This window comes from Xenopus laevis, chromosome 6S, assembly GCF_017654675.1.
Source record: "Xenopus laevis strain J_2021 chromosome 6S, Xenopus_laevis_v10.1, whole genome shotgun sequence".
Lineage (NCBI taxonomy): Eukaryota > Metazoa > Chordata > Amphibia > Anura > Pipidae > Xenopus > Xenopus laevis.
In genome coordinates, this window is record NC_054382.1 from 109,348,345 (window position 1) to 109,370,537 (window position 22,193).

The window sequence follows — 22,193 nt, forward strand, 5'->3', positions numbered from 1 at the left end:
TCCCATTGTCTGGACTTGCATCTAAGCACAAGATGGCCATACACGTACCATACACGTATGCAGGCTGGATTATCCCGATCCTATACCACAGGTATTGGTCCACAAAATGTGAAACTTTCATCTGCCAACCTACCAGTGTACAGTGCTGGTGAGGAATTGAAGAGGAGCTGCAGCGTCCAATCACTCCTGAACCAATGTAACAATACAAGGGTGGCCATATCTGTGGGGCAGAACATTCAATTACCACATAGGATCTCTGCCATCTTTATACACAGTAGCAGAGACCTTTGCATTGCAGCTATGTTTCCTCTTTCTGGGCTGCTGTGTATAAAGGTGACTGTGATTCTTTATGGTAATTGAATGTTCTGCCCCACAGATATGGCCACCCCTCTATTGTTACTGAGAGACCTGATAGGAGAGCCCTGCAGATCTTAAAAGTCAAACAATGAAAGTCGAATACTAGGAGTTTAGCCTGGGGCACTAATATTTAGGACACATTAATGAGAAAAGATGCAATGAATGGCTGGTGCTATAGCAGCAATCTTCCTTTAAGGAAGAGATTAACATGCTATGAGCAATATGGGAACGGAAGAGTTCTTTGTCCCGCTGACTAATTGTTTTCAATAGTCACACCCTTGGCTGTAGCCCATGTCATTGTAACGCTGCAAAGATTTACCTATTCTTCTCTTTTCGACTCCCCCCCCCCTTTGCTTCTGCACACAATTCAGTCGATGGATGAAACACAGCACAGAAATAATTCTGTATATATGATTCCTGTTTTTTTATTTACTCATTACATCATTCGTCATTGGAATTATATTATATTGTCCAGCACAAGGTTTGCACTTCCAGTTCCACTTATAGCAAATCAAATATAAGGCAAAGTATACAGATTGGAAGTGAGGCTGAAAGTGAGTTATTTCTTAACCTAAATAGCTGCAGTTGTGTGCCCCTTAGGAAAAGAGTATAGGGCCACTATAGGGTCTATGAAGGCAAATTATTTATGGGTGGATCGAGGTGCCAAGTAGGTAGGCCATGGCCTATACTTCACCCACTTTATATGTTAAAGAAATTTCTGATACCCAAGTGTAATCTCCAGCCCCAAGGTTACCCATACAGATCTGCTAGTTGCACAACGTGATTGTTTTATTGCTTTTGGGTAAATGATCGTCTCCATAAAGACCAAATCCAGGAAAAAGGTGGTAGCTCTAGGGTCAATAGACACATTGGTTTATTATACATCATAATGCATAGAAGAGACACAATGGTGCTCCGACTAAATATTCTGAAGTGCAAGGATCAGTGTATTAATGAATGACTTCAATATGCAAAATATTTGCATCTATTTAAGCATGACCACATTTGTACTGCTATTGCTAATGTTAATATTCAGCCACTGGGAATTTCAAGTAGCTGAATGTTAATAGAGCAATCTGGTAGAGATAGGTGCCATATACACAGGATATTCCATTGGATGCTCAATATTGAAGATGTTTCATGCAACGTTCTTACGCTTCATTTATCACCACAAGTGCAAATGTACTCTTGCTAAAATGGCTGCAAATATTGTGCCATAGCATCTGTTCTGTCTCTTCTAATGAATCAAGTGCAATTAAACACCCTTGTGCTACCACCACCCTAATAATGACTATACTCTTTCTGAAGATGTTAGCTCCAACTTGCACCCAATTTGTGAAACACTGCAAGCACAATTGCGTTGGTTTTGATACAAGTGCAATCAGGGCAGCCATCAGGGGGGCACAGGGGGGCCCTGCTGTGCTTCACTTTTTGATTTAGCCAGGTCCCCCTTGACAGCGCCGAACTGCAGAAGTCTTGAAGATCTGAAGTTTTAAAGTCCTGAAGTCCTGAAGACCCGAAGACGCAAACAGAGCAGAAGCTGCGAAAAGACCCAAAGCCACAAAAACCCTTGAAGTTTAAGTCCTGAAGCTGCAAAAAGACCCAAAGCCATGAAAGGGGCCTAAGGTAAGTTCCACTGAACACCAATCTTTTTTTTTCATTTTATTAAACTCCTGGCCACCAATGTATTATTTTAATGCTACATAGGCCACTGGCCACACACAGTTTTTTTAAAAACTTTTATTTTTAAATGTTTTTTGATTTTTTTTTAATTTATAGGGAAGGCTGACCACCAATGATTTTTTTAACTTGCAGGGGGGTCCTGGCCACTAATGTTTTTTTAAAAACGTTTATGTGGGACCCTGGCCACCAATGTTTTCTTTTTAACTTATAATGGGGTCCTGACCACCAATGGCTGTGGTGTGGGCGGGATCTAGGTGGGGCTAGGAGACTGGGATTGGATGGGCGGGGACCAGGGAGACCAGAAAATGTAGTTGTACAGGGCCCCGTGATTTCTGATGTGAGTGTAATTGATTGGGCTTGAATCAGTGCAGGGCTATAAAAATGTTGGAATTTTGGGGATAAACCCTGCAATGTGGAAAACATCACACAATGCCCATAAGCAAATGCCCCTTCCTATCTCAACTAGATTTTGGTATATAGATGCCATACCAGGCAGGAGTGCTTTGCACAATGTCTACAGGCTTGAAATTTAGTGTGCAGGCAGCACTCTTCTTACTTCAAACATTCTGGTTAACTACACATGCAACTTCCAGTCTTCCCAGAGCCTACGGACAATAGAATGAGTGCTACTAATGACATTGATAATTGCTCAAATAGAAGGAGCCCCACATTTCTACAGTTTGTTACTTCCCTAAATTTTACACTTTCAATGGAAAATATAACTCCCCCCCATACTCTATCCTTCTTTTAAGAAATTGGGAAAGAGAAATATGAAAAGCAAACAAACCTAACAATACAGAATCATTTCATACAAAGCAGTGTATTATGCACACGCCAATGCCACTAGGAAATAAAGCTACCCTGGACTGATCTAACCTATGTGTAAAGGTTAATAGGCTTTTAAAGAGCATGTAAGCCTCCATAAAGCTTTGTGTAATGTGTATCTGTGAGGGCAGACTAATCCCGCAGGTCTTCCCAAGAATCTAACAATGGGAAATATTGGCTTTTCGCAGCACACTTGCCTATGAATGCACTGCCCAGACAATAACTGCTTTAAGACACTTTCTGTACAATGCTAATTAAGGAGTCCCGTATTATCCTTTGTGGCTCATGTCTTTTATTTGTTGCTGTCACATTCTACATTTTATCTTTTCCACTGAACTTTCCATATATACTGTAATTACCTCAGACTCACAGCTACTCTAATGGCGTAATCAAAGCCTCATCTCATCTGATATTAGACAAAGACCAAATCGCTTCAGCGCTTTAAATTCTTATTATTAGACAGTGAAAGAGCATCAAATCAATGAATATTTTATACGAATATAAATAGTTCTGTGTATGGCACAATTTCTCATTTTATTTATGCTGTGCTATATGATTCACTGCCCCTTCTGACATCTGATTAGAGCCACCAGCCCTCAAATTATCTGGCATGAGTGCCAATTATGGTCATTGCAGCTGGTGTACCCCCAAAGGCTACGGTCACTTGTAGCTGTTATGTATAACCACAAGCTGAGAAGGAGGTCATCTCCTGACCCAGGGGTAGCTCCCAGGTTCCCTCAACACTTTGCATCACTAGATGCAGCATACTTACGCCTAAAACAGAAGCAGACATCATTCACATGCCGAACACTTGAACTGACACCAGGCTGATTGCAAAACTATTCAGCTCAACTATGACCAATTGTTGATGAAGAGCACAAGCATTTAGAAAATCAGATGCAGTAGCACAGTGGAGTCAGACACTGCTCAATTGGGCCCGATTCAACAACCACATCGGACACATTGGCAAAAATGTTTGGAAGTCAATTCTCCATTGCACCCATTTTGCAGTATGCGTTCCTTATTTTCAGCTTTTTAATATTTAATTATCAGACAAACTTAAAGTGAAAAAAAAATATTTGTCTGCAAATGTTTCCTTCTACATTCACACAGTTCCAGCATTGTAGATCAGGATGCTGGAGATTCATTCAAAATGGCTATGGACAATGAAACAAGTTCTTTGATGCAAATTCCATTTCAATATGGCCTCAAGGCAGAATTGAACAATAAAGGGACATATTTAAACTTATAGAAGACAAGTGCCTTATATGATGAGCATACCTGATGACATTTGGTGGAATTTAATTTGAAGTCTCAAATAAATCAGTGGTTTATTTTAAAATAAAAAGGATATCCCCTGTAGCATTATGGTTCCAGATATGTGTTCTAATGAGCCCAGGAGCTCATGGTCATGGGGCAGACACTGGTTGCCCGTTGCTGCTGCACAGTCCTTACACATCACAAGAGCTGGATGGGCTAATAACATGGTCAGTCTGATGGCAAACTCCTTTTAGATACTATATTTGGAAATAATCATTTATTTTTAGACTGAAACAGACCACTTGCATTGCTGGTGCCATTTCCTATAATTAGAATGTTCTCCAGAAGAAGAGGGAGCTCCTTAACATATTTTTAAACAGTAGATTTTTAGATAAGAGCTTATTTTTATAAGACTGAGCATGATGCCAACATGAATGTGATAACTGGAAGAGCCTGCATCCCGTTCTCCTTAAAGTAGCATTTTCCCAAGGTCACAGTTCTCCTGTTTCTGGTGCGGAAACAAAGTGATCAATGGGTTGCTCATATGTGGGGATCACTAGAAGTTCAACTCAAGTGAGCAGGTCACTGATCACTTCACAGTGGAGACGGCAGGATGAGCACAGGGAAGAGCTCAGCTCCCTACTGTTATGTTTGCCAACTGCTTACTATGATATGATTGCATTACAGTTACATCATGGAGAAACCTTAGAGCTCCAATATTGTGGGAAACTTTAGAATCAGCATATCAAAATTCTGAATGAAAAAAAGTAGAGGGGAAATGTTTTTTCTCTCTCTCTCTTTTTATTTAAAGAATGAATGCCCCGTTAACGACGTGTTCCCAGCTACAACAATGGCCTTTCACTTCTGTACAATGGGGCAGACATGTTTATAAAGTTTCAAAGTCTAGCTTCATGAAATCATTTGTGAGCTCTATAGTTTGCTCCAGATTACAGAACATTCCCACAAGAAGGGAAGTCCCTTTAAAGTAAAGGCCATTGAATACTAGTACAGGATATCCTCTTGTTGTTGATGATTTCCTCTGTACAGAAGGAACAAGATGAACATGGGGTTATTCAAAGAGGCCAAAGAGACAGGTAGTCATCTATTTTGTGCGAGAACATTGTTCTTCATACTTAATATTTCCTTATGCGTGTAATTCAGTTATTTTTAACAGTAACCTCAAAGTTCATTTGATATATGCATACATATAGAAATAAAGTGGCAAATAGTGCATAAACGCCTTTTAAGTCTTAAACAGGGAAAGACGCTCAGGGGTAAATGTATTCATTTTTCAAGTTGCAATTGTACCACAATTTGCCCAAATTATGTTATGGCAAAGTCTAAAGGTCATTATTCCATACTCAACCTTCTAGATCTCTCTGCAGCCTTTGACACAGTTGACCACCCACTCCTCCCAGACATTCTATAATCAGCTGGCATTCATGACACTGCTCTTGGTTTACTTATTTGTCTGAACTTTCCTTTAAAGTTGCCTTCTCTAACTCTATTTCTAGTATGTTCCCTCTCTCTGTTGGAGTTCCTCAAGGCTCTGTCTAAGGCCCTCTGCTGTTCTCACTCTATACCCATTCCCATTCACAAGACTTTTATTGGGCTTCTGCTTTTCTCTGAAACTCTCTCTCCTCGAGTTGTCAGACTTTCTCCTTCCTTCCAAACTTTCAAATGCTCCCTAAAGACCCACCTGTTTAGGGAAGCTTATTCTCAATGTATCTTAATTAATCAGCCATAGATGTATTATAAAGCACAAATTTGTTTCTATAATCTATATGTCTCAATTGTACCCTTTAGTTCAGGGTCGGACTGGGCCGGCTCAGATCTGCTCCCCGATCTGCTGACCCGGCGGCGTCTGGATGGATCTGGCATCTTCTGAGTGTTTGTGCATGCGCGCAGCGCATCTTATGCGTGTTTGTGCATGCACGTGACGTGTCTTCCACCTGTGTGAGCATGCATGCTGCTCATCTTTTTGCGCGTTTGCTCATCACTTCTTTTGGGGGAGGGAGTTTGGAGGTCGGTAGGGGGCCTCCGGGTGACTACCAGGAGGGCCCTTCACTTTGCAGTCCCGGTGGGCCCCCAATGCACCAGTCTGACCCTGCTTTAGTTTGTAAGCTCTTGCGAATAGGGCCCTCTAATCTAATATACTCTGTAACATTTGATATACTTTTGTAACATCCCTTTTCATTATAAACTAATGTAAAGCACTGTGTAATTTGTTGGCGCTATATAAATAAACGATGATGATGATAGATGGTCTGTCATAGCAAATGTTTAAAAGAAGACCAGGGGTCCCAAACTCTGTTTGCAGTGAGACAAATATGACGTAAAATATTACTCTCACCATCTTGACCTACGTCCAGTTACCATTGTGCCCTGCTGTTTCTCCTATCCCTCGCTCTTCCTATCTACAAGTGCTTCCATCTCCATTGCACCAGAGCTGCAGTGAAAGTGTGAATGGAAACCCAATCACAGAGACAGAATTCAGGAAACTTTAATGGAGTTCTGGCTTATATTCTATCGCAGAAGAACTGGCCCCTTAAGTGAATTATGTTTAAGCCAACAGGTAGGTACCATTGTTTCCAAGCACATAAAACATCTATTTTCACCATGTACACTCAATAGAACGTCAACTGACAGCAGCCTGCGCAATCTGTAGCTGACGGATGCTTTTGACTTCATAGAACAAGAAATATGCCCATTTCTTTTTTAATCTGCTTTACTGTAGAACAAGGATAATAAATAGTGATTGAAAGGAAAAAAAATGTAATACAAAACTAATTGACCTGTTTTCATAACAATTGTGTTCTTATGAATGAGCCAAATAGTATCATTTCCGGAAACAGTTGCGAGTGTAACCTCACCTGTCTTATAAAATTCAGAAATAGCCCAAGAACTGGTTGGTCTTTCATATCACCCTGAAAGGCTAAATATTGTATTACATTATCCACCTTGTGAATGATAATGAATTCTGTAAACTGCCATAGAAAAACTTCTGCATTGTACACAAAGTGGCGGAAACTTGCTATTCACGGGCTACTGTTACAGTATAACCGATACACCTGTCCCGGGGTGCACTGCCGAAACTGAGCGCAGAAAGGGAGCACAAAATAGTAGAAACCACACATCCTGTGAGGCAGGTGCACTGAGAAGGGTGTAAAAATGGCAAATTCTGATTGTTAGGCATGTAGTTATTGTACTGTGTACAGTGGAAGATGTACTACCTCCCTGTAGTACAGGCATGGGATCCATTCTCCAAAAGCTACAAATATGGGCTGTCTCCCATAGACTCCATTTTATCCAAATCCCTTTTCTCTCTAATAATAAAACAGTACATTGTACTTGATCCAAACATAATATAATTATTCCTTATTGGAGGCAAAACCAGCCTATTGGGTTTATTTAATGTTTACATGATTTTCTAGTGGACTTGAAGATCCAAATTTTCCAGCTTTCTGGAAAACCCCAGGTCCAGAGCATTCTGGATAACAGGCCCCATACCTGTAGTTACAGAATTATGTGTACAAGTTAACTTTGCTCATTAGCTTTCTATATAAGTTTTAATGAGGGACAATGGGGGCACAGCAGTTCCTCAGTTTCGCACACTGAACCCTTTTCATAACAGTAACCCAAAGTTCCCTTTATTTTAAAGAAAGTATGCTTTTTTATCTTCTCTGCTGTGCTACATCAATGCATTACTGGGATACCTTCAGACTGGCAGTACATAACATACAAGCCTCCTGTGCAACCAGATGCATCATTTGTCTCGCTAGATATAGGGTACAACCCCACATGATGCAACAGGTTAAACAAATTGCATGGAGATCTGGGGGTTTAGCGCTTAACAACAATGTACAACTGACCTCTATAGGAAAAAAAAAGCATGTGCCAAGGAACTACATAAGCTATCTGTGTATTTACAATGTAGGACAGGAATATTTAAACAATTGTTCTGCTTATTTATCATAATGCAACTCTCATGACTGACTGCCAGCCTCTGGATGCTAATTGCCATTGCATTAGGAGTAAAGAGATCAAACGTCTGGTCAAACTATACTACCAAACCTGGACTCCCCTTCTTAGCAACATGAACAGGCCTGCCTGCCCTCTGCCAGACAGACGCTGCTCTCACTACACAAAGAGCTTGCTGAGATAAAAACCAGTGATAACATTTAGACAGGCAATAGCATAAGGCAGATGATGACAGATAGAGGGCTAGCCCACCAGATAACTAAAGGTCATGCTGGCAAGATGATATGCCCAGTCGCTTGTTGTGAGATTGGTCCCTTTAAGAAAAGGGCTTGGAAAATTGTTGTTTTGATCTATATTTTCTTCTGTTCTTAGTCACTATGAGAAAACTGGAGGGCCAAAGGGTGGTACAGGGGAAGATTAGGCATTTTTACATGTATCTTCAAGTTTGCATTTGGAAACTGAGTTTAAAGGAAAAGTAACATCAAACAATTAAAGTGTTATACAAATGTAATGCAGAGTTGCCCTGCACTGGTAAAACTTTTGTGTTTGCTTCAGAAACTCTACAATTGTTTATAGAAACAAGCTGCTGTGTAGCCATGGGGGCAGCCATTCAAAGGAGAAAAGGCTCAGGTTACACAGCAGATAAGCTCTGTAGAACATAATGGTGTTATCTGTTATCCACTATTTAACCTGTGCCATATAGCCTTTTTTAAATTTCCGCCATTGCTACACAGCAGCTTGTTTATATGAACTATAGTAGTGTTTCTGAAGCAAACACAGTATTTTTACCAGTGCAGGGCAACAGTACGTTATAGTTTCATTATATTTCCTTAAAACACTTTCATTTATTGGTGTTACTGTTCCTTTAACTTTCAGACTGTATTTGATGCTTTTTTGGACCACTTCTGTGTTACTGTGCTAAATGCAAAACGTAGCTATACCCTTGTTTTTAAAAATCATCCTCATTTGCCGGCCCATGCCCTGATTCTTTAAGAAGCAAGTAAAACCCCTGATGGTAAGCACTGTTATCAACTCAGCAAGTCAGCCATTCTTGTATAATGTTCCCTCTGTTATATAATACAAGGACCACAGTGATCCATGACCACACTTTATATATAGGCCATGGAACGTTGAGGCTGTTCTCAATATGTTAAGGTACATTATTTCTTATAATAGATACGTTTCCATGGGCCTTGTGACACAAGTGACATTTATATGCACCATTTATAACCGATGATACGTTTTACAGTATAATGTCATATTTTGTCATATTATCCATGGATCCTAAATAAGAAAACATCATTACGACAGACACTGCAAGCATTCATATACCCATACATTTGTTGTACAATTGGGGGTAGATCATTTGCAGGGGCTTGCCATGTGATTGGGCTCAAACATCAGTCGTTTTGCTGTAGAAATATGAATTATTCCTCCGTGCTCCATGGCTTTGCATACAAAGATTTGGTAACCCTATGTACTGTTGGAACTGTGTTAAAGAGTTATTAGTGACCTATTTTTTAAATGTGGCTCCTGAGAATTATAGATTAAAAAATGACTGTCCTAGACACACCAGGTTAATGAGAATTATGCATATTAATCGGATACACCAGCAATAGAGAACAGTGGGTATTATGTATATTACCACAGACAGGCCAATAATACAGCACAATCAGCTTTGCACAAAATACACCAAGTTGGAGAGTATAATGACCATGATTCTTCTCCAAGACAGGTTTTTATGTACCCTAAATAGGCTGCCGCTGCTTTTTCTGCCCCATCTGTCTGCGAAGAGCTTTTCACTCAAAAGATTGGGGCACCCGAGTGACATGATTCTGTAACAATGTCATTCTGATGCCAGGCTCCACTCAGACTCCTGGCAGGATAAAGAAGAGCATAAGCCTTCACTGGTCCCAATCTGCAGGGGGCACCACTGGCATCTGTAGTCACTACAGAGGCAACTTCTCCTGGAAAAAGATATCCTGAAAGGTTGTAGTACTGGTATGGAAAGCCTTATCCGGAAACCTGTTACCCAGAAAGTTCTGAATTACGGAATGGCCGTCTCCTATAGACTCCATTTTATCCAAATAATCCACATTTTTAAAAATGATTTCCTTTTTCTCTGTAATAACAAAACAGTAGCTTGTACTTGATCCAAAGATATAATTAATCCTTATTGGAAGCAGAACCAGCACGTTGGGTTTATTTAATGTTGTTGATTTTCTATTAGATTTAAGGTATGAAGAAAGATCCATTATTCGTAAAGCCCCCAGGTCCTGAGCATTCTGGATAATAGGTCCCATACTTGTACTTGGGGCGACAATCTCCCCGGACTGCCTTCCTCGTGAGGCAACTTCGGGCGACTTCAGAAAATCGAAGCGCCGTGAGTGCATTGACGCTGGCGTTTTTTCATTATAGCAGGCGGCAGGCACAAGGGAAGGCAGTTCGGGGAGATTGTCGCCCCGCAGAAGAGGCAATTAGTCGCCAGGCGACAAAATCTCCCCGAATCCGCCCTGTGTGCTTGAGGTCTTATTGTCAGTAGATTATATGGCTAAATTTTCATTAAGATACTTCTCATTTCTTTTTCCAGTCTATGATTTATATATTTAGGCCACATATACTTGCAAATAGCAGTTCAGAAATGAGTAAATCTCGCCCTTTACTTGCGAATGTCTGAAGGCACGAAGATGTTAAAATGCTGACCTTTTTCCAAATGGGGCATGAGAAAGGTCACAGGTATTGCTTAAGGCTGACTGCTTTAGCACTCCCTAATAATGTGTCAGTCACTTTAATTGTGTGTGGATATATATAATACCAAGGGAAGCCGACTTGCTATAGTTCCAAAATAAACAGGGGAATGCAAGACTCTAGGACGGCAGCCAGTGTAAATCATGCAGATATTATCCCTTGTTGGATTCAATTCATTCCTAAAACTACTAGGCGTGAAAGAGCTAATCAGCCCTTGATGTCGCCCCCTCTGTAGCAATATCCAGCATTTATATATGTGAGAGATGCCATTCCGTGCAATTACAAAGTGTCTCACTGTGCTCATTTGCATTAAATGAAAGAATATTTCAATAGCATAGAAAGAAAGGGAATTATACATCTAAACCTTAATATGAATTTTACCATGTAGGGGAGCAGTCATTTTCTCACTCAATCCCTATTCATTTGCTGGAAAATTGTATAGGTATGGGATCCGTTATCTGGAAATCCGTTATCCAGAAAGCTGATTTCCTTTTTCTGTGTTATAATATAATAGTACCTTTTATTGATCCCAATTATTATATACGGTAATTAATCCTTATTGGAGGCAAAAGGATCTTATATGGTTTAGTTCTTTTAAATGATTTTTTAGTAAATTTAAAGTAAGGAAATCAAACTACGGAAAGTTCCCTTATCAGAAAACCCCAGATCCAGAGTATATTTGGATACCAGGTCCCATACTGTGCTGATTAAAGCACTGCTGTTATAAAAGATTTTCTGACCAGTGCTATTTCTGATTATACTTATATCTACTTTTATAATTACTTATATATATTCCCCATCCCCTGACCCCACACTTCTTGCATTCTGTAACCCCTTCCTATTGCATGTTAACTTGTAAAAAATAATACAAATAAAGAATATAAAAAATAAATAAATAAAATAACAATTTTATGTAAAAAAAAAAAAAACACTGCAGGAAATAATATATATACAGGTATGGGACCTGTTATCCAGAATGCTCGGGACCTTGGGTTTGCCGGATAACGGATCTTTCCGTAATTTGGGTCTTCATGACTTAAGTCTACTATAAATTCATTTAAACATTAAATAAACCCAATAGGCTGGTTTTGCTTCCAATAAGGATTAATTATATCTTAGTTTGGATCAAGTACAAGCTACTGTTTTATTATTACAGAGAAAAAGGAAATCATTTTAAAAAATTTGGATTATTTGGATAAAATGGAGTCTATGGGAGACAGCCATTCCATAATTCGGAGCTTTTTGGATATCGGGTTTCCGGATAAGGGATCCTATACCTGTATATATATTTCTAGAACTAGTATTTGCCTTTCATTTAGTTTCCCATAACATACAGCAAGGTAGGGCAGCAAAGTTGGCAAATATGTCCTTCTTACCAAAATTGCTTTTGTCGCGATTAATTGGAGTTGCCATATTGCTTAAAGGAAAACTATACCCCCAAACAATGAAGTTCTCTATTAAAAGATACTGAGTAAAACAGCTCATGTGTAAAACCCTGCTTCATGTAAATGAACCATTATCATAATAATATACTTTTTTAGTAGTATGTGCCATTGGGTAATCATAAATAGAAAATTGCCATTTTAAAAAATAAGGGCCGCCCCGTGAGATCGTAAGATTCACTGTGCTCACATACAAACCACATGTAAGGTCACATGAGCCAATTAACAGACAGAGTTCTGCCTTTTGCTTCCTCACTTCTTCCTGTTACAGTTAGTGTTGTAGTATTTCTGGTCAGGTGATCTCTGAGGCAGCACAGATAGAGTCACGAAATGGTGGTTCAAGGCAAGAGATGTAAAAGGGCAATATTTATGTAAATATATATTCCAGTTTGGTAAGATTCTTTAATATGTCATTCAATTTGATATAAACTATCTGTTGCTTAAGTATTCATTTTGGGGGTATAGTTTTCCTTTAAGGCATTTTGTGTAGTCTTGTAAAGAAGCTAGTGGTGCTGTTCTACTGAACTGATGATCTGTCTCACATGTAAAATAGCATATTATGTAGAGCAGGAGTGTTCTGTGGGCACAGATAAAAAAATAGATAACTGAATCTACTGCTAAACCTTTAACCTTTGTTTATATAACTGTGTGTGTGTTACATTTAATATTAACACTGCTCATTGCTTGACTACCACAGGCTATTGCAGTAGCAGATTCAAGGCCAAATGTATAAACAAGTTAGGGATTTTACACCAAATTAGGCCCAATATTGCTGAAAATTAAGCTCATATTTATAAAGCTGCAGGGGGATTTTTTGCACACTCTACAATCTGTTGTATACAAAAATGTGAGTGCACACTTTGCACTCTTCAATGTAAATTGGCAAAAGCTACATACTACTATAGAAGTGCAAATGCCAGCGTAAACGCCAAAATGTACACCTCCTGGATTTGGCAGAGTTCATTGGAGTGAATGGGAAAAAAAGCTGCAAAAGTGTAGTGAGCGTGAGAAATGTGTGTATATTATAAATGCAGACCAAAGTGTAACTTGATGTAACGTTCTGCTATCAGATCTTACAGGTGTTTACTGGAGCAGTGCCACCAATGCCTTAAAACCATCCAACGAAAGTCAACAACCAATCAGATATGTGCTTTATTCTAAGATCAACTTCATTTTGACTGGATGGTTCGAGAACATGGTAAAATGAAGAACAATGCTATTTGATCAAAATAACACACTTTTCTTTTATTTCATCAAAAAAGGACCAGGATAACAGTGATTAAATTCAGTCCATCATTTCGGGTGATGTCGCACCCAAGCACAACGTGTATTATATACAGGGATGTAGTGGATTCTGATTTAAATTAGTATCCTTGTTAAATAAAGTTCTAGTGCGCCAGGTAATAAAATACATTAGACAATAGAAACTCTGTTGAAATGTTGTATAGTCCGGGTTCATGTGCAAAATACATGTGCTATAGGCATCTATTATACCACTGTATGTGCACTCAGTGTTATGTTTAACCCTCTGAATGCTTGTGGCCCCACTTTTCAGCACACACCCCTTCCATGCACAGCTTTACTGAAGGCATTGCTGTTGATTCTTGTATAGAGCTGATAAATCTGATTTGTCAACGCTTGGAAATATAAAATTCAAAAAAACAGGTTAACATAAGTAAGCTATAGCTTTATAGCTGAAAATATTAGCAAACCAGAAGGATATTTCAGAATAAGATTTAAAAAAACAAAACAAAAAATGTCAATGTTGGGAAACAGGTTTACAGATGGAAGATAGGGAAAAACGATAATATCAGTTAAATGTTCCAGAGACTTCAGAGGAAGTGGAATTGTTACTTTACAACGCAAGTTAAACATTTAGAGCAGATCTAGGAACAGTTCTGTGTTACGCTGCTAATGTACCAGATTTTTTTTTTTTTGGAGACTAGTAAAAAAAATGTTATGTCTAAAAAAAATAATAATAATCTGCAACGGTACCATTGGATCACACTGGTTGGCAAATACATTGTAAAAGTCTTTAATAAAAGGCCAGCACAGCTGGACATTACAACCCACCCCACACCCTATACGGCTTTTCTTTCTAAAAAAAAAAGCTAATTAGTTCTCATTGGGGTCTTAGAAGGCTCCGATTTCTGTGCCCCAAGGCCTGTAGGGTTTGCCTGATGGAGTGGGTGTTGTAGGGCTGAGAGAGTTGGGTGACAGTAGATGGAAAGATCCAAAAGAGAAGGGGAATGCAGACAGAGAGGCCATGGAGGAGAGCAGCGGAGGAGAGAGTTTTGAAGAGGCAACCACTGGAAGCACTGATGCAATATTCCCATTAGGAGCAACTCTCAGGGAGGAGGATTCAGCATGTGGGGACCCACGAAGTCTGTTGTGGTGATGAGCTTCTGTGGAGGATGATGTGCTGTTTGTATGGGCAGTCTGTGCCAGGAGCAGTGGGTGAGAAAGATGGGGATGGTGAGCAAAGGTTCCACCCCAGGGAATGTGTCCGATGCTGGTATGGGCTGTGCTGGCTGCTTCTCGCTGAGAGGCATAGTTATTGAGGTGAGACACAAGCCGCACTCGCAGTGGGTCTGCTGTCTCCATTCCTTCTATTATACTCAGATACCGGGCTACTTCTGCCAGGCATTCCCTGAATCCCAAGCTGCGGTAGTCCATGGCAAGTGCATGAGCATCAAAGTAGCCTAGAACAGAAAGAAGTTACAAATGTTATGATGTCATTAGGTAAATCTCCAAATCAAGAACCCCTCCATTCCCCAAATGTCAGCTGGGATACAGGAAGCTAAAGACTAGGGAACTCTGCAAACGAAACTTTAAGGGGCTGAAGGAGTTATTTACTTTACACACTGTGAATGGTCATCTCTCTAGGCTCTATATAGAGTTTAATATGCACATCAAGCCTTGTCTTACAGTCTTGCAGCTAAAATTTGAATGAAGGTTTTAGGACAGAGACACACGGTGCTTTTTCGGGAGATTAGTCGCCCAGCAACAAATCACTTCTTCTTCGGGCGACTAATCTGCCCGAACTGCCTTCAGATCGATTTGGCTTTCCAAGGTCGCCTGAAGTTTCCTTGTGAGGCAACTTCGGTCGTCTTCAGAAAACGAAGCGTTCCCAGTGCCATCCCGCTGGCGATTTACGTTCTAGCCGGCAGTTTGGGGAGATTAGTTGCCCGAAGAAGAAGTGATTAGTGGGCGACTAATCTCCCTAAAATAGCAGCTTGTGTCTCTGCCCTTAGGGTCTGGAGAAAGTTGTCTCCTTAATCTACATTCTCCAGAACTTTAACCAGTGGATCTCCAGCTATGACTGAACTACAACAGAATCCCAAAAGCATGTATTTCACTGACAGCTGTAGAGCCACACAATGTTCTGAGAGAGCCAAGTGCTAAATCCAATAAAGACGACAGTATAAACAGGTTTTCAGATCACCATACAGTCAGCTGATACAGACAGTGGTATCCTAATTCAATTTGCAACTGATCTTCATCTTTTTACTTTGGTGGGGTTTTAAGCATTTCATTATTTCTTTTGATCTCTTTGGTTTGGAATGTTAACTGTTTAGTTGCTAGGGTTTACTTACCCTAGCAACCAGGCACTTGTTTGAAAGTAAGAATCGATCATAATTAGGAGAACCAATACAAAGACAAGACATGATACAAATATAGCCTCACAGTCTCCTTTTTTTCTCCCTCAGGTTACCAATGGGGCAAGCATATCATTAGAAATCAGAATAAAAGAAGACCAATAGCAAAGTGTATACAGTGTACTCTGTATACAGTGTACTTAAATGTAATCTATGGTCAACTTTCCCTTTAATATTATTACTGTATGTGTAATAAACCCTGTAGCACAGACACAGTGAGTAGTGCCCCTATTTTTTATATCCCATCATATTATATATATACATAGGAGAAGTCTGTGGAATATATGGAGCCCCTCTCACCTTTGCCTCCTGCAGTGTGAAGCATCTTAAGGTGATCCACTGTCATCTGCAAAATCTCAGCTTTCTCTAGTTTAGCTGATCCCTGTAGAGAAATTAAAATTTAGATTAAAAAAAAAAGACATAATTTGAAAAGAAAGGCAGCAAGGCAACATTTTATAGATTTTGTGAGCTGTATATACAAGGTCTAGAGATGAGCTACGCAGCTGCAATAAAGAAGTACTGAAATATTGACGCCTTCATCAGGTTAAAGTGTTGCTGAGTGAGCCCTTCTGGTTGGTAACATAACCCAGACGTGGTATGGTGGCTTTTCAACTTTATGATCATAACTTTGTAAAAAAAAAAACCCTGTTTTGTAAACTTACTTTTGAGACAGGAGACCAGGGGATGTGCATTAAAACTAGAACTTTCATTATACTTAAATATACTATAACTTAGCCTTTAGAGTGCTTCCACACCCCCCTATTTTGTACATTGCTAACATAACCCACACCAGGCTTTGATTGCTGGGCCATTCCATATAATAAAAGAGAGTCGGCTTGAATTACCTGTTTCTCAAAGGCGCTGGGCACCAGTCTCCTCAGCTCTGATAGGCTGTTATTAATCCTGTCCCTGCGGCGCTTCTCAATAATCTGATGGGGAAAGGAAGGATCGGGGGGTTAGAGACAAGCAAAGCACATTCCTCAATGGGTGAATCCTAAACTGCATCCCCCCAGCTTCCACTGAACTAGATCTTCAGCCTCCTGCGGGGGGTACAGGCTGGGCATATAGGGGATGTCAGACAGTGGCACACTTACCCCTCTGCGTCTCTTCCTGGCCAGGATTTGGGAAGAAGTGGATGGAGACATGGAACTCAGATTCCTGCAATAAATATATAAAAAGCTGCTGTTAGTGACTCAATGTGGAACTTCTCCAAAAGCCACACACACAGGACAGGCACACTGCCCCATGGCAGCACCTCTATGGCTATGCACAGCTCCCCAGCTCTTGCTGAACTGCAAGTCCCAGTGGAGCCTGTGGCTGAAGAGCTTTCAGTAATGCCTGACACAGAAGGGACTGGCACAGAGGAGACTGGTACAGAGGAGACTGGTACAGAGAGGGCTGTCAGCTCCAGGTGACTGTGTGGCAGTTGCTCAGTGGCAGTTGGATATGAGCAGAAAGTAGTGTCAGTGCGGGCATTACCCATTCTCATCCGCGCTCTCCTTCTCCACCTCGATGTTCTCGTCCAACTCACTGTCGGAGGAGCTGTAGTCGTGTCCCCGCTTCATGGCTGCTGTGTGTGTGTGTCCGTGTGTGTCCGTGCGTCTGCTGCTCCCGCTGTGTGTCCGTGACTGGCTGCTGACACTGTGCTCCCTGCGCTGCCTCTGCCTCTGGTTAAAAGCTAAGCCATCCCTTTCCCACGGTTCGCCTGGCGCCTGCTCCTGGAACACAATCACCTCCTTGTAGCCAGCCAGACTCCTCCCATTCCGTGACGTCACACCTGACAGCGGCGCCTTCGAACCTGCTCTCTCTTCACCAGTTTCTAAAGAGGCTCGGCAGTGATTGACAAGTGTGCATGCGAGGACGGACCCGCCCTCCTTCTCCTTCTGATTGGCTGGGCGACGGGCCAGGCCGGAGTCTGCAGTGCCGCCTGTGAGCACACGCGCGGGGCCGTGGGAAAGTTACTGGTTCGGGCGGTGACAGCCTGCGGCCGGCGCTGTGTGATCCGGACTGCGATTGGTCGGGGTGGCGGGCGGTCTGCGGCTTCTCTGTATGAGTTTGTCGTGTAACCCAAGCTCGGCTCAGGGAGGGGGAGGAGGAACGAGTCTGGGCTCTGTGTTCTGGCTACGGAGCTTCCCCGGGGAGCGCGGGGGGAGACTGGCACCAGTCTGGGCCTTTCATTTCTCCGCTGCTGGCGAGAGGGCAGTTTTCATGTAATGCGGTGGCACCCGGGGCTGGGGTGAGACTTGCAGTTCTGCCGTAGCCTTTGCCTAGTTCTTCAGTTTCCTTTGTTATTATCCCTCAGGTGGTGTTTCAGTCCGTGTCTGTGATACCTGGACCCTTGTTCTTTTACTCCGGCCCTACCAGCTGCTGCAGAACCTCTTGTGCAGGAAAGCGGCATTCACACGCTCAGCTGGCAGTTGCCATGAGGCAGGAGCCATAGGGGCAGATTTAAAGAGCGAAATTCGCTAAAGTTGCCACCCGCAGGGATAGGCGCCAATTCGCTAGCGAAAGAGACCGTCACTAGCGTTCATTCTCACTCTATCACCAGGCGAACGATTGTTCCTCCCAAATTCACCAAAGGGCAGATTTTACTGAACGTTAACTCTTTCGCCAGAGTTGACTTTGCCAAAAATACATTAAAGTTAAAAAAAATAAACACTGGCTACTTTTCCTTTTTTTTAAGCAGGATTTGGCGGCCCTTAAAAACTTTTTTTTGGGTAACCGGTTTTCTCCAGACATTTCATAACATATGGAACATTCATTTCACAGTGGGCTCATGTGTAGGGCATTATATTAACTCTCTTGTCTTTATTAAGGTTCATTGGACATGTGCAGTGGCGGAACTACCGGGGGTGCGAGCGGGCCAGGGCCCGCACCCCCTCAGGGCCCCCCGGCAGCCCGCACCCCTAAAAATGTGGGCCGTACGGAGGAGGCGGGGCCCGGCTGTGCGTCACGCACCAGGGCCCGCCCTCTCTAGGAACGCTACTGGACATGTGTAAGAAAAAGTCGATAAAAGCTGGCGACAGACCGAGTCGGCAGCTTATTGGCCTGTGTATGGCGCCCTCCGATGGGCTTCCCCAATCGATATCTGTCGATCGGACAGGACTAAAAATCCTGTCAGTTCGCAGACGGCAACTGTTCGTTGATGAGGTCCTGCGATCCGACCACTCTTTTACCCTTCGTTATGATCCGATTGTTGAGTCCTAGGAACCTCGATCGGATCAGCCCGAAATTGCCCACCTCAAGGTAGGCATATCGGGTCACCAAACGAGTGGATCTCTCTGTGTATGGCCACCTTACAGATTTAACCCTTGTATCGGACGTCCCAATTTTCCCACTTGCCACTAACCATTCACATTAAATAAAGTAGTAATAGAATAAAGCAGACAATGTTCTGGTCTTTACAGCAAGTGTATGAAAGTTATGTCCGACAAATATTAGTGACAGTCACCCATTGATAATTCATGCAGAGATATTGTTAGCCAACAGAAATCCTTTAAACTGTCTGATTGACCAATCACCATGGTACGAAAAATGTCCGGACGATCCACACATGGTCCAAAAATCTTCCGAAACTTTGATTCTTACAAATTTATTCGCTGGCCCTGCTGCTTGTCTTGGGTTCCAGTTTCACCCAGGCTCTGGGGTACCTTCACACCAAGTAAAAGAAATACCTAAAAGGGGCTTATTCACTATGCTGCATACAGGAAAAGTGGGACACCATTTAATTAAAGGGATGGTTCACCCCTAAATTAACTTTTAGTATGATGTAAAGAGTGATATTCTTTGACAATTTACATTTCAGTCTTTATTTGTGGTTTTTGAGTTATTTAGCTTTTTATTCAGCAGTTGTCCAATTTGCAATTTCAGCAGTCTGGTTGCTAGGGCCCACATTGCCTTTAATCCTGGTTATTTAAGTTAACTTCTTAATTTTATTTGAAGCACTAGCACTTTATAGCACAATATTAATTAATCCTGTTACATGATTTTTAATTGCTAATGAATTATTAGCACCTAGCACATAGCAATTTATTGGATAACCCAGCAATGGCTGCCCAATAATTGAAGCAACACTGGGTTAGTAACCGTTAACGAAACTGTTAATAAACTCTGACACTGCTGCACTAATATTTGAATTTTCTTTAATTGGTGGTCAATTGAATAGAGAGGGGTTTTACTTCTTTTCATTTCTATAACCCACATTGCCTTAGCAACCATGCATTGATTTGAATACGATACTGGACTATGAATAGGAGAGTCCTGAAAAGAAATATGACTAACACGAAGTATCAATAACAATATATATTTGTAGCCTTACAGAGCATTTGTTTTTTTTTAGATGAGGTCAGTGACCCCCATTTGAGAGCTGAAAAGAGTCATAAGAAGAAAGCAAATAATTCAGAAACTAGAAAAAACGAACGCCAGTTAAAAAGTTGCTTAGAATCAGCCATACTAAAAATTAGCTTAAAGGTGAATCACCCCTTTGAATGAGTAGTGTTATTAAACTGGGCATTCTACATAAAATCTCGTTCACCTCACACCAGTGGCCGAGCATTGCTAGTTTGATTGCCACAAGGCTGATAAAAATTATACTTGATGCTCCTTTTTCCGAAGTTTCCTCGTGAAGCAACTTTGGGCGACTTCGTAAAACAAAGTGCTCCAAGTGCCATCCTGCCGGCGATTTACATTCTAGTCGGTGGGAAGGCAGTTCGGGGAGATTAGTCGCTCAGAAGAAGAAGAGATTTGTCGCAGGACGACAAAACCCTCCCCGAATCTTACCGTGTGTCTCTGCCCTAAGCCTTTTTTTCAATTTCTGCCATTGCTACACAGCAGCTTGTTTACAGTAACTTTAGTAGTGTTTCTGAAGCAAACACATCAGTTTTACCAGTGCAGGGCGACACTACATGATATTTTCATTACTTTAAAACACTTTCATTTTTTGGTGTTACTGTTCCTTTAACTAAACATTTGCCTGGGATAGGACATTGGTAGCAAAGCACTTGGAATTAATGTGCCTATAATAAATGCTTGTTGATCTAAGCACCCGTTTGCAAATTCCCAAATAAATGAATTGTATCAGAATATAATGTTCCATACTCGCAGGTTACCCAGCATTCTCATAAAGCAGACGTTTCGTACAAACAAAAAAAAAAGGGAATTTCCCAATGAAAATCAATCTTTGGGAATCAGAAATAGTAACTAGCAAAGAATTCAGACTGCCGATGTGATTTGAATGATTAAACATTAACCACTATTAACTGCACCGGCCTAGCGCTGCCCTCTGCTGGAAATGCGCCAGGAGCTGCAGGTGGCAGAACAGCTGGAAGCCAATCAGCATGAGATAAAGGTGGTATTTGCTAAGTACTCACAGCTTCTTTCATACAAAGGATCAGAGGAACCGGGTGGGCGCAACAAGAGATACACAGAACACTTAGCCTGCCCTACAGAGCATGGAAATTCCTTTCTTGCAGCTGCCGCCATCCTAAAATTACAAATAAGCAGTTGAGTCCATGGGAGAGTGTTCTACCTGCAAGTCAACGAGACCCACTCAGCGCACAGAGTTATGGCAAGTGGCAGCTGCTGCCCATAGTCACAAGGGTGAAGGAATGTCTTACTCGCAGGACTCGAATGTCCCAGTGCAGAAATGATATACAGTGTGCGCTAGAAACAAGAACTGCTGAGCTGTCGTGTCTGGAACAACACACTGACCTTTACCGAAATGGCAACTACAGATGGAGAATGGTCTATCCCAAATGATTCCTTGGCATATCCCAGATAGATTTCCTAAGCTGGGGTTAATTTGACTCAATTATTTCAAATATGATGAACTTTTAGGAATAAGTATCCCATTTACCTTCAGTCGTCTGATTCGCAATTACCCCAGGAATGCAGTTTTAGAAAATCTAGCGCTCTAAGATATCTGGGATATAGCCTGCGCTCCATCTCAACTGTTCTCAGCAACAGATGGAGGCAATATTTTCTGTATATAAATGAGGCAGTAAGGTTTGTCACTTAATTCCTCTGGTATTGATAAAATGCCAGTGTCGGGACTGGTAGAAAGTGCGATGAAAATAACTATAAGAAATATATTAAATGTCACTTTTATAAATATATATAAAAAGTAGTTTTCAAACTTTCACGCACTCACGCTTCCTTAATCCTGCTTCACAGAGTTGCCAAGTGTCATTCACTCTGCAAAATGTTGTCCTTTCCCATATATATATCAGAATCACAAGTG

At 41.3% G+C, this 22,193-nt stretch overlaps 1 protein-coding gene across 1 annotated transcript; it reads right to left on the reverse strand.

Annotated features, from left to right (window-relative positions):
• Window positions 1-13,520: 13,520 nt before the first annotated feature.
• On the reverse strand, window positions 13,521-17,708 carry hey1.S (hes related family bHLH transcription factor with YRPW motif 1 S homeolog). The gene is given in 5 exon segments (NM_001090457.1): window positions 13,521-14,998; window positions 16,256-16,337; window positions 16,801-16,884; window positions 17,050-17,113; window positions 17,435-17,708. Coding segments are annotated over 5 exon segments (885 nt in total). The 5' UTR covers window positions 17,521-17,708; the 3' UTR covers window positions 13,521-14,429.
• Window positions 17,709-22,193: the final 4,485 nt, after the last annotated feature.